We start from the raw sequence: 16,898 nt of genomic DNA on the forward strand, positions 1-16,898 counted from the left end.
ATGGAAATCAAGTTTTTTTTTAAAAAGGACATTTTGTAGTGTAGAATTGTGAAAATTGTGTAGTTTTAGCCTGAGGAAGCTGATTTTCTTTTTGTGGACCACTGGAGTCTTTGATTAATAGATGAATATGCTTGTGTTATATAGGTTACAAGCATATTGTGCTGGTGATTGTCTTTGAAAGGCAGATGGCAAAAAACGAAGCGGTTCCAGGACGCTGCGTTGTGTTGTTAGACACACATGGTTCAACAGATCTGTGGTATGTGCTCTTGGCTGCTTGTGCCGGACCCAACAGCAAAACGGCACAGGCGCACTGTTTACAGACAAGTGTGACGATAATGATTCATTTAAAGGGTGGTTGTAAAGCATCATTTCCTCATTTTAGCAACGCCAAGGCCACATGAATTCAAAATTAGCATCAGAAAGGAGAACAGCAATCATGCCAATCTCTTTCCAGTTTGTTTGTACTCTAGTTCTTAAATTACATCATGGATACCCTAAAACAAACACCACTCAGTTTACTGATGTGATTGATGTCAGTAAGGTCAAAAAGTAGTCTTTTTTTGTCCCTAGTTGCAGAAGAATCCTGGTGTGAACCCTGCAGATTGACTCACAGCCTGGTGACTCCTGCCATGCCGCAGTGAGCACTGATCGCTTACATAAGACTACAGAAGAGATCAGGCAGAGAGAAGGAGAAGCCTGAGGGGAAGGCTAGTCTAGTCGAGTGTCTGCTGACCAACTTCAATCGCGTCCCTGCAACTTCATGGAATCAGAAGGTTTTTGTTTGACTTGAGATGTTTGGCTTTTTATATTATTGTTAGAGTTTGTTTGTGAAATGTTAAACAACTGACAGTAAAATCCAGTGATGCGAACTACTCGACGTTCTTTTGCAGAACTGCTTTATAGAAAAAATGAAGTAATTTAACAATTGGTCTTTACTAAGGAACTGAAATCAACACCTGAACTGACTTCAGCTGAACAATGACACTGTTTTCTTTTAAGAGCTGCCGGACAGCCAAAATTAACTGTTTGGATCATTGAATCATTTTCCTGTTATCACTGTAAAGCTGCTTTGAAAAAAATTCTGTTTTGTATAAGGCATTATTTAAATAAAGGTGATTTGACTTTTTCTCAAATATGGCTGTTTTAAATTTAAAATTTACTTGACTCGTGTAACTCCTAACTGAGTGTGACAAGACAAGAAACATTTGACATTTTCGACACATTAGGCATACAAATAAAAGTACATGTGTGCATATTTTAATTCTAATATTATTTACAAATAGTTTCCCAACCACAATTAGACCTAGAATTTCCTTCACTGTTTTATTGATTTATGCTTTCTAAAAATTGCACTATATTAATAAAGTTGACTTTCTTGTTGATGCTTGCCTATGCAAATGTTGTTGCCATAATACTAGAAAGAGTTATGTGGTTGCTAGTGTGTTGCCATGTAGCTTCTAATGAGGTTTTTTTTTAAGTGTGTTTATGTAGTTGCTAGGAGGTTCTGGATGGTTGCTAGGGTGTTCTTGTTGGTGCTTTTACATGCAGAAGTCATTCCCAACATGCTAGAGTGTTATGAGTGGTTGCCAGGGTGTTGCTATGCAACTTCTAATGCCTTCAGATTATTATGTGGTTGTTAGTGAATTCTGAGTGGTATCTAGGCCAGTGCAACAGTTCTTGTTGCAAAAGTGGTCATCACCACAATGCTAGAGTGGTTGCTATGGCATTGTTATGCAGTTTCTAGGGTGCTCAGTGTGGTAGTGAGTTGTTACGTATTTACTAGAGTGTTCTGAGTGGTTAGATATGATTTGAGTACCTCATTGTAAACTATAGGATTATTTCTCATATTTCACCTGATTGTTCAAAAAAGTAACAACACTCAACAAAACGCATACTTGGATGTGTTTCTCATTTATGACTGTAGCACACATGGTTACACTCTGAATTTCCAAAATTGAGTTTGGAAGCAACACTTTACGTTATTTTAAGAAAAGAATAAACGCTATTAAGCTTTCAGTCAGGGTATCGGTTCTGAGAATATACACACAAATTGGAGCTGTTACATATCTTAAGTGAGTTTTAAATGAAAAGAGTTTTTTATTAATTGCCTGATTCACAACACTGATTGATTTTCAGGAAGTGTGACTGTAACCAAATTTACTGAAAGCACAAAGACAAATCAGATTTGAAAAATCAATAGTTCACATTAAGCTGAGAGGATTTGGTATTTTTCATGAAACACTTCGGTATCCTCCTGAATTTTAACAGAGATAAAAATCAGTTTGGCATTTAATTATCACCTCATTCTCAAGCAGCTGCTTTTTCTGAGCTTGAAAATGATTCTGAAGGTTTCCAACCTGTCTTGAGTAAACCCATCACAAATGAACGTTAACGAAACCGTACTGTTAATAAAATCCTTGACCCTATTGCCGTTAGCTACCTAACCAACGGTCTGACCTCTGTGGAGCGGTTCCCCATCAGCTTTAAGACCCAGTTCTCCGGACACCACTTCCATCACGTGGTGCTGGGCGTTTACTGTAACGGCCGCTACGGCACCCTGGGTATGAGTCGCCGTGCTGACCTTATGGACAGATCTCTGAGCTTTCGTACGCTCAGCGAGTTGGTGTTCGACTTTGAAGACTCCTACCGCCGCTACCAGCACACCATGAAGAAGATCAAGATCGGCCTGTACGTGCCCCATAATCCACACGTTTTCCAGCCTATTGAGTGGAACTATCTGGTGATCAACGCCTGCAAGCAGGGCCATGAAGACACGCGCAAAGAGCTGGAGAAGCACGGCCGTGACATGAGGATGAAGGTGAGTCAATACAATTTTTATTTTTGTATCACTGATGTACAATTGTATTTTTTTGTTAATATTTTAAATTAGTTTAAATTTGTATCTTATCTGTGTTCATTTTAATTTTAGTTAAAATTTTGTCATTTTGTTGGGTTTTTGTCCTTTTTTTACATGTATGTATAGTGTTTGTTTATAGTTAAATATGTATGAATAGTTTTAATATTTTTTTTGTCATAGTTTATTTAGTTTGTTATTTTAGTACTTCAGCTTGAACTAAAAGAAAATGAGAAAAGTTGCCTTTCAACTAGCTGAAATAAAATTTGTTTAGTTATATTTTATTTAATGTGTAATGTTTATTTTATTTGAAGTAATGAAAATGTTTTTAAGGTTTTAGCTTGACAGTAGTTTTAGTTACTAAAATTACTCTGTTAATAGTTAATAACATGGCTAAGATTTACCCATGTTTCATTTAAAAAAAATATATATTTTTTTTTATCAAAATATCGTAACTATAATATATTATTGATATTTTCTATAAGCATATTATAGATATTATATGATATAGATATTTTATGAATATATTATTGATATTAATATTTATGCTGCCTTAAATTTTGCCAAAATGATATATCTTAGGTTTTGGAACCGAGACCTACACTGCATCCAAAATTGAATACTTCCCTACTATATAGTATGCGAAAAATATTACGCCAAAAGAGTAGTATGTCGGAATACATAGTATTCGAAAAACATTGGGCGAAAAGTCCCTGGATGACCTACTACTTGCACCAAGATTCAGAAGTGTGCATTCGATGGACACTTTACTATCCCGTCAGGCCATTGGATGGGATTTATGAATGAAAGTGAAGCGACGCAACTGACTCTGGTAGGTCACGTAACAGTAACAACATGGCGGATGTAATACGTCCGAATTTCATTCATACTACCCATATTCATGCTATATATAGAGCATACTAAACAGTCGCAAAGTAAATTCAAATTCAAATGTAGTACCTACTCAGACAGTACGCGATTTCGGTCGCATCGCTGTCCATCTCAAAAACTAAGCTAATTCAGTGGGAACTAAATAAGGTCAGACGTCCTGTGTGAGGTGGAGCCACATAAAAAAAAATCACGCTTGCCTGTACTCTGTGTTTTTTTAACCCTGGTTCAGTTATGACTGGATCAGCAGAGTTCATATTTGTCCTTGGATGTCTCTTGAAGAGTTGCAGACTAGCCTGAGATCATCTGTATGAGTGTACTATGGGACATGTTTATCATGTAGACAGTAAAAAGTAGGTCATGTGCTCCCAGTTTCTCAGATGCGGCCTTGACTTGACCGCAGTCAGCTGTGACATAGTTTCCATGAATGGCGTGAGCAGAGAGTGGAAATTGCGCTCTGGATGTTTGAAAGGAATGTATGTTTTTATGGATGTTTAAAAAAAAATGTGGGACCTTTTTTAAAACCTAAATGTTTTTGCAATTAGTCTTTAATGTTTAAGCTATATGACCATCTTAGAGCATGTGATAGGAATGTGTATACATACCTTTCCCTTCAAGATAGAATGTGCATTTTCAGAATGCTTTCTTGTTTCTTTTTTTAAAGTCTTTTTGACTAACTAATTATTAAACTAGTCATCTTTGAGTCAAGGACATAAATATATGTCTGTTTGCAGAAATTGATTGTGCATTTAAGACAACATGAAATCAAAATTGACTTTGGCAATCCATCTTGAAAGAGTTTCTTGATGTACTGAAAACCCAGCATCTGGCATCATCAGCATGGAGCCGATAGAGTCACTCATAATGAATCTCATTCTAAAAATCAACTACAACAATTGAGAACATTGCAATGTCAAGTTACCCCTCATCGCTTGTGCTGCTCATGTGGGGAAAGCACAATATATCGAGTGACTGAGAGATTGGGACAACTGTTGTCTAGTAGCATAATGAAGTTAATGAACGTCATCAAGTTAATGAACGTAATGTGGAGTATTTCATAACGCTAGGTTTATTTGTGATGCACTCACTAATGAGAAAACACAGTGAGAGCGATTCAGCGTTTGCTCCCTGTGGTGTGAAAAAGATTGTAGATTTGTCATTTTCTTGCACCGGATCCCTGTTGGGCTGATGATAGGCAGTATTCCTCATCTCTTAGTTTCTCAGCTTGCCTTTTACCACCTTGAAGATTTTGAGCCCTTTTTTCATTCTAATTGCCTTGAAATCTTTTATTTCATGAAGATAAATTGATCTGTATTACCTCATGCCGCTATATATAATTTTACCTTTTAATTTCACTTGCATAATATATTCGCAAATATAAAAATAATGAATATAAAATGTATGAAATCTATGAAAGTTTTAAAACAACTGGGTTTTATTACAGATCCTCAAGTCGTCCAGCGCTCAGTCTCCAATCAAAGAACGAAGCCGAGGCAAGTCTTTATCACCGCGCCGCCGATCAGCCAGCAGTCCCCAAAGACGCCAACATGTCCACAGAAGAGACAAATCGTAAGTAATGGACACTTTGATGTTGTGAAATACATCCACTTGTGTGAAAGTCGCTTGGTAGAAAAGTCTCTGTCAAGAAAATAAGTATAAATGCAGTCGTAAGCTGTTAGTGGATCATCGGCAGTGACTCGTCATGACTTGCATCTGGCCACGGAAGCTTTAGAAGTAATTACTTTGGGGTTCATTTATTAAATGTTGACACATTTTTAGTCATCTTCATTTTTTGGATGCTTATGTATGCAGCAGCAGCAGCAGCAAGCAAAAAATCTAGTTTCAATGAGGATACAGTGACAAAACATTGCTGGCATGTTAACTCTCGGTTCGGTTTTTGTATTCGCATATTTCAAAAGCTTACAGCAATTCTTAGTACGTTTGTTCAACAGCAGCATGTAGCCTATAGCAAATTCAGATTGTAATGTTAGCGAATATTATCAACAGCAAAGCACGCTAGCAGATGTTGCGGTGAAGTATGAACATTTGTTTTTGCGCTGTGTCCAATCTCAGACATGTTTGTGATCCTTGAACGCAGCAGCCTAGAATATCTATTCCGCCAAGACCAAGCATATCAACACTGTCATATCCATTACCATGCCAAACACTCCAAGAGTTGTCATGACAGAAATATACACTGCTCGGCAAAAAAGAAAAGAAAAAAACTTTGCAGTTTGGATTTAAATAGGCAAATGCTTAAGAGTCTATGATTGGATCATTATTGCATTGATTATTATGTTTCTAGCTTATTGTATGGTTGGCAACAGTTCTTCTAACCCTAATTGATGGAGTGTGTAGCTTTTCATTTCTTAAACAACCATGTAGGAAGACACACCATGGCCATATTCTACGATGGCAGTGTCAAGATTCATCAGGATCAGATTGTGAAAGAATAGTTGCGAGTTAGCATGCATGAAGAATCATTTTCACACATGAATTGGCACCTCTGACTGAGTCCAGACCTTAAATTCATTGAAAGTCTTTGGGATGTGCTGGAGGAGACTTTACAGAGTGCTTGACTCAATACAAGATCTTGACCAAAAATGTATGCACCTCTTGATGGAAATAACATCGCAACATTTATTTCCATCAAGAGGTGCATCGTTTTTTGGTCAAGATCTTTATTCATGTGTGGAAATGATTCTTCATGCTACCTCCCAGTGTATATTTTACAACAAAATTCCAACTCTTCTTTGAAAATAAGTAATTTTGACACTTTTCCACTTCAAATCCTTGACATTTGTAGACACTTCGTAAGCTTTTGTAGCAGTCACTAAGGTTACTGAAGACGACACATTGTCTGCTCATGTTTCATGTTCATGCAGTGGCCTTAACCCGGTGCATTCTCATTAGAGTTGTGATGGTGACACTGCGAAACAGCTGGTGGTAATTCGTTGACTAATCTCCTCTAGCGGCATAAGGTTTGGCAAGGTCTCAAGTTACCAAAGCACGACCCTGTTCCTCTCGTCCAGGCAGTTGACTTTAATGTCTCTATAGCAGCACGGCACAAGTACTAGCGGAGAAACTCTTTTATCAAGCTGAGTGGACCAGAAAACCCCTTTTAGCACTGCTGATCACCTTACAAGGGAGAACTCGAGCTGCTTTTGTTTGTGGTGTTGAGGAAATAAGCCCCTGGGAAATATTGGCAGTGCTCTGTATCTACTAGGAGCAGAGTCATAAAAAGTGACAGTGATAGATAGCAAAGCTTCCTCTCTAAAAAGAAATGGCTGTTTTAGCAAGACATAAACACAAAGGGATCCCTAAGCTGTGGAAAAAAGATGTAGCGCAGGGAGTTAGGACTAGTTATTTAAGCAAAGTGGCATTTTAAACGCCCTCTCCTGTCAGTACAACTGCCCTCAGGCATTACACTGGGTTGGCACTCACTCTAATAGGATGTGAGTCCAATGCAACAGCTGTGGTGGATGCGGGCCTCACTGACATGTCACGCTCAAATGAATCCATGAATAATCCTTCCATATGAGCATACAGTGATAATCAGCAGGTCCTGTTGTGTTTTAGCATTTCAGAGCTCAGCGTCTGATGATGTAACTTTATCCTCTGATGCAATGGATTATGTTAAAGCCGGTGTGCTTTAGTTTGTGTGTGTTGGGGAGTAACTAATGGCGTGGTCACATTTACAATTTTTCAGCGAATTTTCGCAGGCAAATTCCAGTAATTTCAATAGGAATCCACGCAAAATATTGAAAAAATCTGACTTTCCATTTTAGTTAATCAGTTCGTTTTGATATACAGTGAGGAAAAGTATTTGAACACCCTGCTATTTTACATGCTTCACAGAAGGGATGGTGTTCTTGGGATGGTACTCATCATTCTTCTTCCTCCAAACACGTTTAGTGGAATTATGACCAAAAAGTTCTATTTTGGTCTCATCTGACCACATGACTTTTTCCCATGACTCCTCTGGATCATCCAAATGGTCATTGGCAAACTTAAGACGGGCCTTGACATGTGCTGGTTTAAGCAGGGGAACCTTCCGTGCCATGCATGATTTCAAACCATGACGTCTTAGTGTATTACCAACAGTAACCTTGGAAACGGTGGTCCCAGCTCTTTTCAGGTCATTGACCAGCTCCTCCCGTGTAGTTCTGGGCTGATTTCTCACCTTTCTTAGGATCATTGAGACCCCACGAGGTGAGATCTTGCATGGAGCCCCAGTCCGAGGAAGATTGACAGTCATGTTTAGCTTCTTCCATTTTCTAATGATTGCTCCAACAGTGGATCTTTTTTCACCAAGCTGCTTGGCAATTTCCCCGTAGCCCTTTCCAGCCTTGTGGAGGTGTACAATTTTGTCTCTAGTGTCTTTGGACAGCTCTTTGGTCTTGGCCATGTTAGTAGTTGGATTCTTACTGATTGTATGGGGTGGACAGGTGTCTTTATGCAGCTAACGACCTCAAACAGGTGCATCTAATTTAGGATAATAAATGGAGTGGAGGTGGACATTTTAAAGGCAGACTAACAGGTCTTTGAGGGTCAGAATTCTAGCTTATAGACAGGTGTTCAAATACTTATTTGCAGCTGTATCATACAAATAAATAGTTAAAAAATCATATATATTGATTTCTGGATTTTTTTTTTTTCGATTATGTCTCTCACAGTGGACATGCACCTACGATGACAATTTCAGACCCCTCCATGATTTCCAAGTGGGAGAACTTGCAAAATAGCAGGGTGTTCAAATACTTATTTTCCTCACTGTATATGGTCTAATGATCATATTTAGTGATGGAAAGTCCAGTTGATTCAAGTGAATCGGTTCATTAAGATGGTTCATGTAAATGAACAGATTCAGAAAAATGATTTTCTGATTCAAGTCTTTGTACTATTTTCAGTTATGTAGATTTGGGTGTTTTTGTTGTATTTGGTATAAATGACACCCTAAATGAAATGAATTAAATCAAAACTTTTTTACTTAAGTGCTCAAATAAGTGATATGTCTTAAAAGGATGCAAGACAATGATCGTCAAAGATGCTCATCTAGCATATGTTTGTGTTAAGCAATTTAAAAATACCACAGCAACGTCCCCTCTGTGTTCTAGCTTGAGCCCATGAGTTTTGTTTAATCGCATGCATTGATGTCTAAAAAAGAACTCTTGATTGTTGTGTATTACAATGCTGTAATTATTCAGCCAATCTAATGCACCTCTAAGATGACATGCCATGAAATGATACCAAAGGTTAGACTGCAGATCTGTGGTCCTCCTGCTTCCCGATCGAAGCTATTTTTGCTGTTTCCTTCCAGCACCTTCCTGTCACATGCTCTGAGATGTTAATTACTGAGCCCCACACATTTCAGCTGCGGAAACACACCACCCATTTAACGTCAGCATCACCCTCAATTACACAGAAGAACTGCACAGCACACATATCTCTTGGCAGATGAGTTTGTTAATTCACTTACATTGGAAAGAATTATGAAGGTAAGAAATTAATTGCTCTCCAATGAACCCCCTCAGTTCTGCAGTTGATGATTATGAAGTTTTGCCACTGTGATAAAACCTGCGGCATGTGACAGTCCCTGAAGCTCTCAAAAGGAAACATCTTATACAAATACAACACCTCTTATACAAATACACCTCTTAAAGTGATAGTTGAATATTCTGTCATTATTTACTCACCCTCATGTTGTTCCAAACCTGTATTCTGTGTATTTTGTTCCATAGGACACAGACTTCCAAATATGATCATCCTCATGCAAGGGAACCCCATCCTAAAATTTAAAAGTCATATATAGTTTATTGTACTAAGACCCAACTTATATTGTAAAATTATATATTATTTGGAAAATAAGTCACATTATTATGTTTTTTTTCTACTCAGATTTATTATTTACTTATTTACTCTACTCTATTTACTCTTTTTCTCTAACTTTACTAACTTTTCTCTGTAACTCATTTAGATGTAACGTCATGTAACTCTTTTCAAGTAACTATAGTGACCACTGCTGTCGGAACTCCAAAGGGACTATATATATATATATATATGTATGTATGTATGTATGTATGTATGTATGTGTGTGTGTGTGTGTGTGTGTGTGTGTGTGTGTGTGTGTGTGTGTGTGTATATGTGTGTATATATGTGTGTATATATATGTATATATGTATATATGTATATGTATATATGTATTAGGGGTGTAAATATTAATCGATTCGTATCGATGCATCGATTATACAGCCGACGATTCGATGTATCGATGCGTCCGCAAGAGAATCGATTAATGTGTTTATTTTGCCGCCTGTCTATTTTCAGCATCCACTCCGACATATGCGTACAACCTACTAAGCTGCGGGTGGCGCTAACCTCATTATTGTCTTCTACTTCACACGCGTTACGTTTCATAGTCAATCTGTGTTCAGACACATTGTTGAGTCTGACTTTCAAGAGCGATGGAACCGTCAGAGCGAGCTGGCAATGACAGTGAAATGTTACACACTCCAGTCGGCGTCAAGTCATGGGTGTGGAAGTATTTTGGCTTCAGGAAAACAGATGGAGCAGTGGTAAGAGTTGCCGTTTGTCTGATTGCGCCCGTTTCACACATACGTTTGCAGTGCGTATTTTTTTCCGTACCCATGTTAACAGGTCAGAGCTTTCACACTGCACGCGGTTGCGGTCCGTTTATCCGTTCCAGCTGCGGTGCATAGGCTATACAGCAGTGCAGAGATCGTTTCCGCACCGAGTCTATTTGTGCTGTGCTGCACGCGCTGTAAAGTGACAGCGCATGGTTCGTGGTCAAAATGAACACAGATTGACATGAAAATGTAGCAATTTCACCATAAATGCGTTTAATTAAATAAATTGTAGTAATCTCACCATAAATGTATTTAATTTAATTGTACTATTTTTCACAGTCATATTTTTTACTTTAAGACCGGGGTAAAGCAAGGAAAACTACAATTTACCTCAACAAACATAATGAACAACACTTGTCTCATTCGTGGAGGTGGAAAAACAATTTCTTTGTGACATGCATTGCAATTGTATTCTGCATTCTCAATAAAAGGCAAATTATTTATTATTTTTGTTGATTTATATGAAACTTAATAGATATCATGTAAAAATCTAGTATTGAATCGTATCGAATCGAATCGAATCGTATCGCGGGGAATTCTGAAGTATCGAAAAGAATCGAATCGTTGGCTTAAGAAATCGGTATCGTATCGAATCGTCATGTAGGCTCCGATTTACACCCCTAATATGTATATGTGTGTATGTATATATATATATATATATATATATATATATATATATATATATATATATATATATATATATATGTGTGTGTGTGTATATATATATATATATGTGTGTGTGTGTGTGTGTGTATATATATATATATATATATATATATATATATATATATGTATATATATATATATATATATGTATATATATATGTATGTGTGTGTGTGTGTGTGTGTGTATGTATGTATACAAGTATACTGAAACCATATGATAAGTTTGTTTGTGGAACAACTTGTGTAAAACTTTTATTGTACTGTATTGGCAAGAGACTTTTTGTGTATTTTTGTGTTCTATGGAGGAAATAACAGTGTATGGCTTTGCAACAACATGAAGGTGAGTAAATAAGAGAATTTTAATTTTAGGTATTATTTTAATATTTCTTTAATGTTGCAATTAAATGGAAGTAGCGACAGGATTTCTTCCATATTGGATTTCTTCCATTTTGCGACGTACATCTAAGTGAGACAGATAAAAAAAATATGTAGGGCGAAGTCTTGGTTCTCTGCAACAGTAGTTTATTGGATGGACGCAGATCTAAATGTGAGCTTGTAGTCGATTATCAGAAAGGGGCGGAATACGCCATAAGAAAAAAGTCAGTCGTTTTCACTGGAAAATCCGATTCGGCCATTGATTAAAAAGAAACATACAGTACATGGATGAACCATTCACAATAAGATCTGTAACTTGCATTTACAAAATAGATAAAGTGAATATATTATCAGTATAATATACTATACTATAATATACTATTCCTGTCTATCTCTAATTAATAAAGATATGAAATGCCCAGAAGATAAGATGAAAATATGCATCTGATCCTCTCCAGACTTTCCACATCAAGTCTGTTGAGTAAACGGGAAATTCCACAGGGAAAATGAAATTTAGCTCTGGTACAACAGATCTGCTCCTGCCCTTTTCCTGAGTCCCCTCACTGTCAAAGTGCATTATCTCCACTCAGGGCTATTTCTAACACACAGGATGTTTGCTTGTCTACAGGCTCACCCCCGCCTCCTCCGTCTCCCCCTTTCAGTCGTCCTCAGATGTCCACATAAAATGCGGACAAACACTTTCAATACCGACTTTGTACATCTTGTACCCACAGAGTTTGGACTGTTCAGAATGTGATTATCTTCCTGAAGGTTGTTCTTCGGTTTTCATGTCAAAAAAGTAGTGCGTTGTGAAAAAATAAGCTATATAATTATATATTTCGAACATTGGCATAACTAGACTGATGATTAAAAAATAATGATAGCTTTGTGCCGTAGGGTTGAGTTATAAAAGTTTGTTTGTTTTTGACTAGTCACAGCTATTGTTGTCGTGGTGACTACAGTGACTAACCAATTTACATTTGTTTGGTAACACTGATGTTTTTTTTTGTTGTTGCCTAAGAAACATTCATTCTTAGTCTGTTATGAAGGAAGGAATTGTAAAAGGTAGAGCTGGAGCGTAGAGGATCTGCCTTGTCACTGCTGTGCGATTGATCGCCTGACGCTGGAGCACCTGCTTCAAATAACCAGCATCAGTCAAAAGAACATGGAGGCTTATTGATTATTTCACAAGAGTAGTAGCATAAAAGTGAATGGTGGAAGAGAGAATGTGATGGACCTTTAAAGGCAACAACAGTTACTGCTGTGCTGGAGGTCTGTGATGAAGCGCTTGGTTCTTCAGCAACACTGTGTTCTCAGCAGGACTGAAGGTGGAGGTTGAACATTATTGTGATTTATAGGAAACAAACTCGTGGGAAAGATCAAGTGAGATTGAAACTAGACCAATGCAACAGTTAGTTCTGGTCCACAGCTTGCATTCATGTAAAAGCATTTAAAATTTTCAATATTTCATCATCTTGAAATTATAAGGTTCTATCTGAAATCTTTGCCAAAATTGAGCTATTCACATATTCCTATTCTGCGTGCTTAACATTTTAATGTTGTGTATGTTTTGTAACTTTTTATTTTGAAAAGAAAAAGGTTCTATCTATGGAATGCATAGAATCCATTTTTGCATCGAATGGAATGCAAAAAAAAAATGAAAGCTCAATATTTCAAAATCGCTCAGAATGCAGATAGAACTTTATAATTCCAAGGTGGCGACTTGTATTAATTCACTTTTTGGTGTTAGAAAGACAGTTGTTGGTGAAAAAAAAGTAATTAGCTGGTCATATTATATGTCTAATGTCAGTTACTCAATAGTAAAAGTAAACTATGTAGGTTTATTTGTCAGGCACTATATCTTCAAATGGAAGGATGAATTTACTATGATAAAAACATTTTAATGTAAGATTGTGGCCTTAATTTTTTTTTATTACTTAGTGTTTTCAGACTACTGTTCAAACGTTTGGGGTCAGTAAGATTTTTCTTTTAATTAATACATTTATTTAGCAAGGATGTGTTAAATTGATCAAAAGTGACAGTAAAGACATTTATAATGAAAGTAAAAATATTTCTATTTCAAATAAATGCACCAAATCAGCATATTAGAAACATTTCATTTGCCATCACAGGAATACATTTCATTTTAAAATATATTAAATGGTTAGTTCACCCAAAAATGAAAATTCTTACCCTCATGTTGTTCCAAACCCTTAAGACTTCCATTCATCTTCTGAACACAAATGAAGATCTTTTTGATGAAATCTGAGACTCTCTTTCCCTCCATTGACAGCTACGCATCTACCACTTTGACATTTCAAAAGGTTCATAAAGAGATTGTAAAACTAATCCATATCAATTGAGCGGTTTAGTCCATATTTTCTGAAGAGACACAATCACTTTATATGATGAACAGATTGAATTTAGGCTTTTATTCACATCATTCATTTTATTCATTCATCAACGCACACATCAGTTATGACAGAACTGTGTAAACAGAAGTACACTCACCTGAAGGATTATTAGGAACACCATACTAATACTGTGTTTGACCCCCTTTCGCCTTCAGAACTGCCTTAATTCTACGTGGCACTGATTCAACAAGGTGCTGAAAGCATTCTTTAGAAATGTTGGCCCATATTGATAGGATAGCATCTTGCAGTTGATGGAGATTTGTGGGATGCACATCCAGGGCACGAAGCTCCCGTTCCACCACATCCCAAAGATGCTCTATTGGGTTGAGATCTGGTGACTGTGGGACAGTGAACTCATTGTCATGTTCAAGAAACCAATTTGAAATGATTCGAGCTTTGTGACATGGTGCATTATCCTGCTGGAAGTAGCCATCAGAGGATGGGTACATGGTGGTCACAAAGGGATGGACATGGTCAGAAACAATGCTCAGGTAGGCCGTGGCATTTAAACGATGCCCGATTGGCACTAAGGGGCCTAAAGTGTGCCAAGAAAACATCCCCCACACCATTACACCACCACCACCAGCCTGCACAGTGGTAATAAGGCATGATGGATCCATGTTCTCATTCTGTTTACGCCAAATTCTGACTCTACCATCTGAATGTCTCAACAGAAATCGAGACTCATCAGACCAGGCAACATTTTTCCAGTCTTCAACTGTCCAATTTTGGTGAGCTCGTGCAAATTGTAGCCTCTCTTTCCTATTTGTAGTGGAGATGAGTGGTACCCGGTGGGGTCTTCTGCTGTTGTAGCCCATCCGCCTCAAGGTTGTGCGTGTTGTGGCTTCACAAATGCTTTGCTGCATACCTCGGTTGTAACGAGTGGTTATTTCAGTCAAAGTTGCTCTTCTATCAGCTTGAATCAGTCGGCCCATTCTCCTCTGACCTCTAGCATCAACAAGGCATTTTCACCCACAGGACTGCCGCACACTGGATGTTTTTCCCTTTTCACACCATTCTTTGTAAACCCTAGAAATGGTTGTGCGTGAAAATCCCAGTAACTGAGCAGACTGTGAAATACTCAGACCGGCCCGTCTGGCACCAACAACCATGCCACGCTCAAAATTGCTTAAATCACCTTTCTTTCCCATTCTGACATTCAGTTTGGAGTTCAGGAGATTGTCTTGACCAGGACCACACCCCTAAATGCATTGAAGCAACTGCCATGTGATTGGTTGATTAGATAATTGCATTAATGAGAAATTGAACAGGTGTTCCTAATAATCCTTTAGGTGAGTGTATATTAGTATCACATTTTTATTTTTATATATATTATTTTTTTTTTTTTAGCCTTTTTACACTCTCTTTTTACAGAGGTGGTTGATTCTGCTCTAAAACAACTAATCCATGAACCAAAAGATTTGCCATATGTGTCATTATGCAACAATAATCTCTAAAATGAAACTAACATAAACATGTTTATTTGCAGGCCAGCAGCACTGGACAGAAAGCCAGCAGAGCTCAGCACTCTCAGTGATGGCTACCAGATCCGCATCTGAGACACCACAGCTTTATCCTCCACACGTCCTCCCTCCACCCATGATGTTTTTAAACACTATTTAATGCACATTGTCAACTGTACAGTATATTAAACATATTTATAGTTGTACTTCCGTGTTAGAGGAAAACTGGGTAGGTGCCCTTCTCAAATTTAAAAGAGATTAAAAAAAAAAAAATCTTCTTGCATATTTTTATTAGTGGAAATTTTAAGTAGGAACCAAAATCAGCTTTGCTAAAGAACGTTTTACCCAAATTATCGTCAAGCATTTTAGAAGACAAAAAAAATATTCAAGCATACATGGAAAATGTGAGGGGGAGCTGTATTTTCGGACTGAATCTTCACTAGCAGTGAGAGCTGGAGTGTGAATGGATTGTGTTTGGCAGAGAGATGAAAACCTCGGTGCCTCGTGCTGTAGTGGTGGTAGTTTTGGAGACTGACTGTCCCTTTTGTAGGAGAAGACAGAAGCTTTTTTTTGCCAGAGGCGCAAGTACGCAAGGGACCAGAGCATCAGAGAGCTTCCCATTCTGCTCACAAGAATCCAATTTACTTCTTTTTTTGTTGTTGTTGTTACACAGTCACAAACACTCCGGTAATATGTATGGAACGGACATGATGATAGAAATAGTTTTTAAATGTTTTGTATTATTTAAAACTTTTTACTGGTTGTTTAACCAGTACAGTGTTTTGGAGTATGATGTTTCATTTTATTTTTATTTTTTTTAAACAAAATCTCTCAGAGGTGTGAAGGTTGCAACCATCCGTTGCAAATAATCCTTAAATTCCCACACATTTGTTAGAAAAATAAATATATTTCTTTTTTTGCAGCGGCATAGTTATAAGCCTTATCAGCTTGGCTAATGAATATAAGTTAAGCAGATAAGTGGGTTATTACAGAGCCCCTAAAGGAACATGGTGATGGGGAAAAAATATATATTTTAAATATAAGAAGGTTTTTGCCATCGCCCTGAGAAACTTTGCTGTGAGCGAACGCAAAACTGGTGATGGAAATAAAATGAAGTGGGAGGAAACAACTACATTTCAATGCTTTTGTTAGCGAACACAAAGTTTCTTGGGGAACACAATACTTTTGCCACAAACGCAAAAGTTTTGAGAGGGGAAAGTTTCTCGGGCAAATGCAAAAGCATTGAAATAGAATTATTATTATATGAAGTGGGAAGAAAAACTATATTTTGATGCTTTTGCTAGCGAAAAGCTTTTGTTAGCGAAGTGCAAAGTTGATTAGGGAATGCAAAAAACTTGCAAGAGACTGTAAAAGTTTTGTGTTTAAAGGGATAGTTCACCCAAAAATGAAAATTCTGTCATCATTTACTCACCCTCAAGTTGTTTCAAACCTGTAAGAATTTCTTTTTTCTGCTGAACACAAAAGAAGATATTTTGAAAAATGTCTGTAACCAAACAGTTGATGGACCCCATTGACTTCCATAGTATTTTTTTTTTTCCTACTATGGAAGTCAATGGGGTCCATCAACTGT

At 37.3% G+C, this 16,898-nt stretch overlaps 1 protein-coding gene across 1 annotated transcript in view; it reads left to right on the top strand.

Annotated features, from left to right (window-relative positions):
* Positions 1-16,123, top strand: part of vash2 (vasohibin 2) — a 29,362-nt gene extending 13,239 nt beyond the window's left edge. The window contains exons 5-7 of the mRNA XM_079888202.1: positions 2,437-2,818; positions 5,187-5,311; positions 15,334-16,123. Coding sequence (XP_079744328.1) covers positions 2,437-2,818; positions 5,187-5,311; positions 15,334-15,403 — 577 coding nt within the window. The 3' untranslated portion in view covers positions 15,404-16,123. The remainder of the gene's footprint in view (positions 1-2,436; positions 2,819-5,186; positions 5,312-15,333) is intronic.
* Positions 16,124-16,898: the final 775 nt, after the last annotated feature.

The sequence above is a fragment of the Squalius cephalus genome (assembly GCF_949319135.1).
Source record: "Squalius cephalus genome assembly, chromosome: 12".
In the NCBI taxonomy this organism is placed as follows: domain Eukaryota; kingdom Metazoa; phylum Chordata; class Actinopteri; order Cypriniformes; family Leuciscidae; genus Squalius; species Squalius cephalus.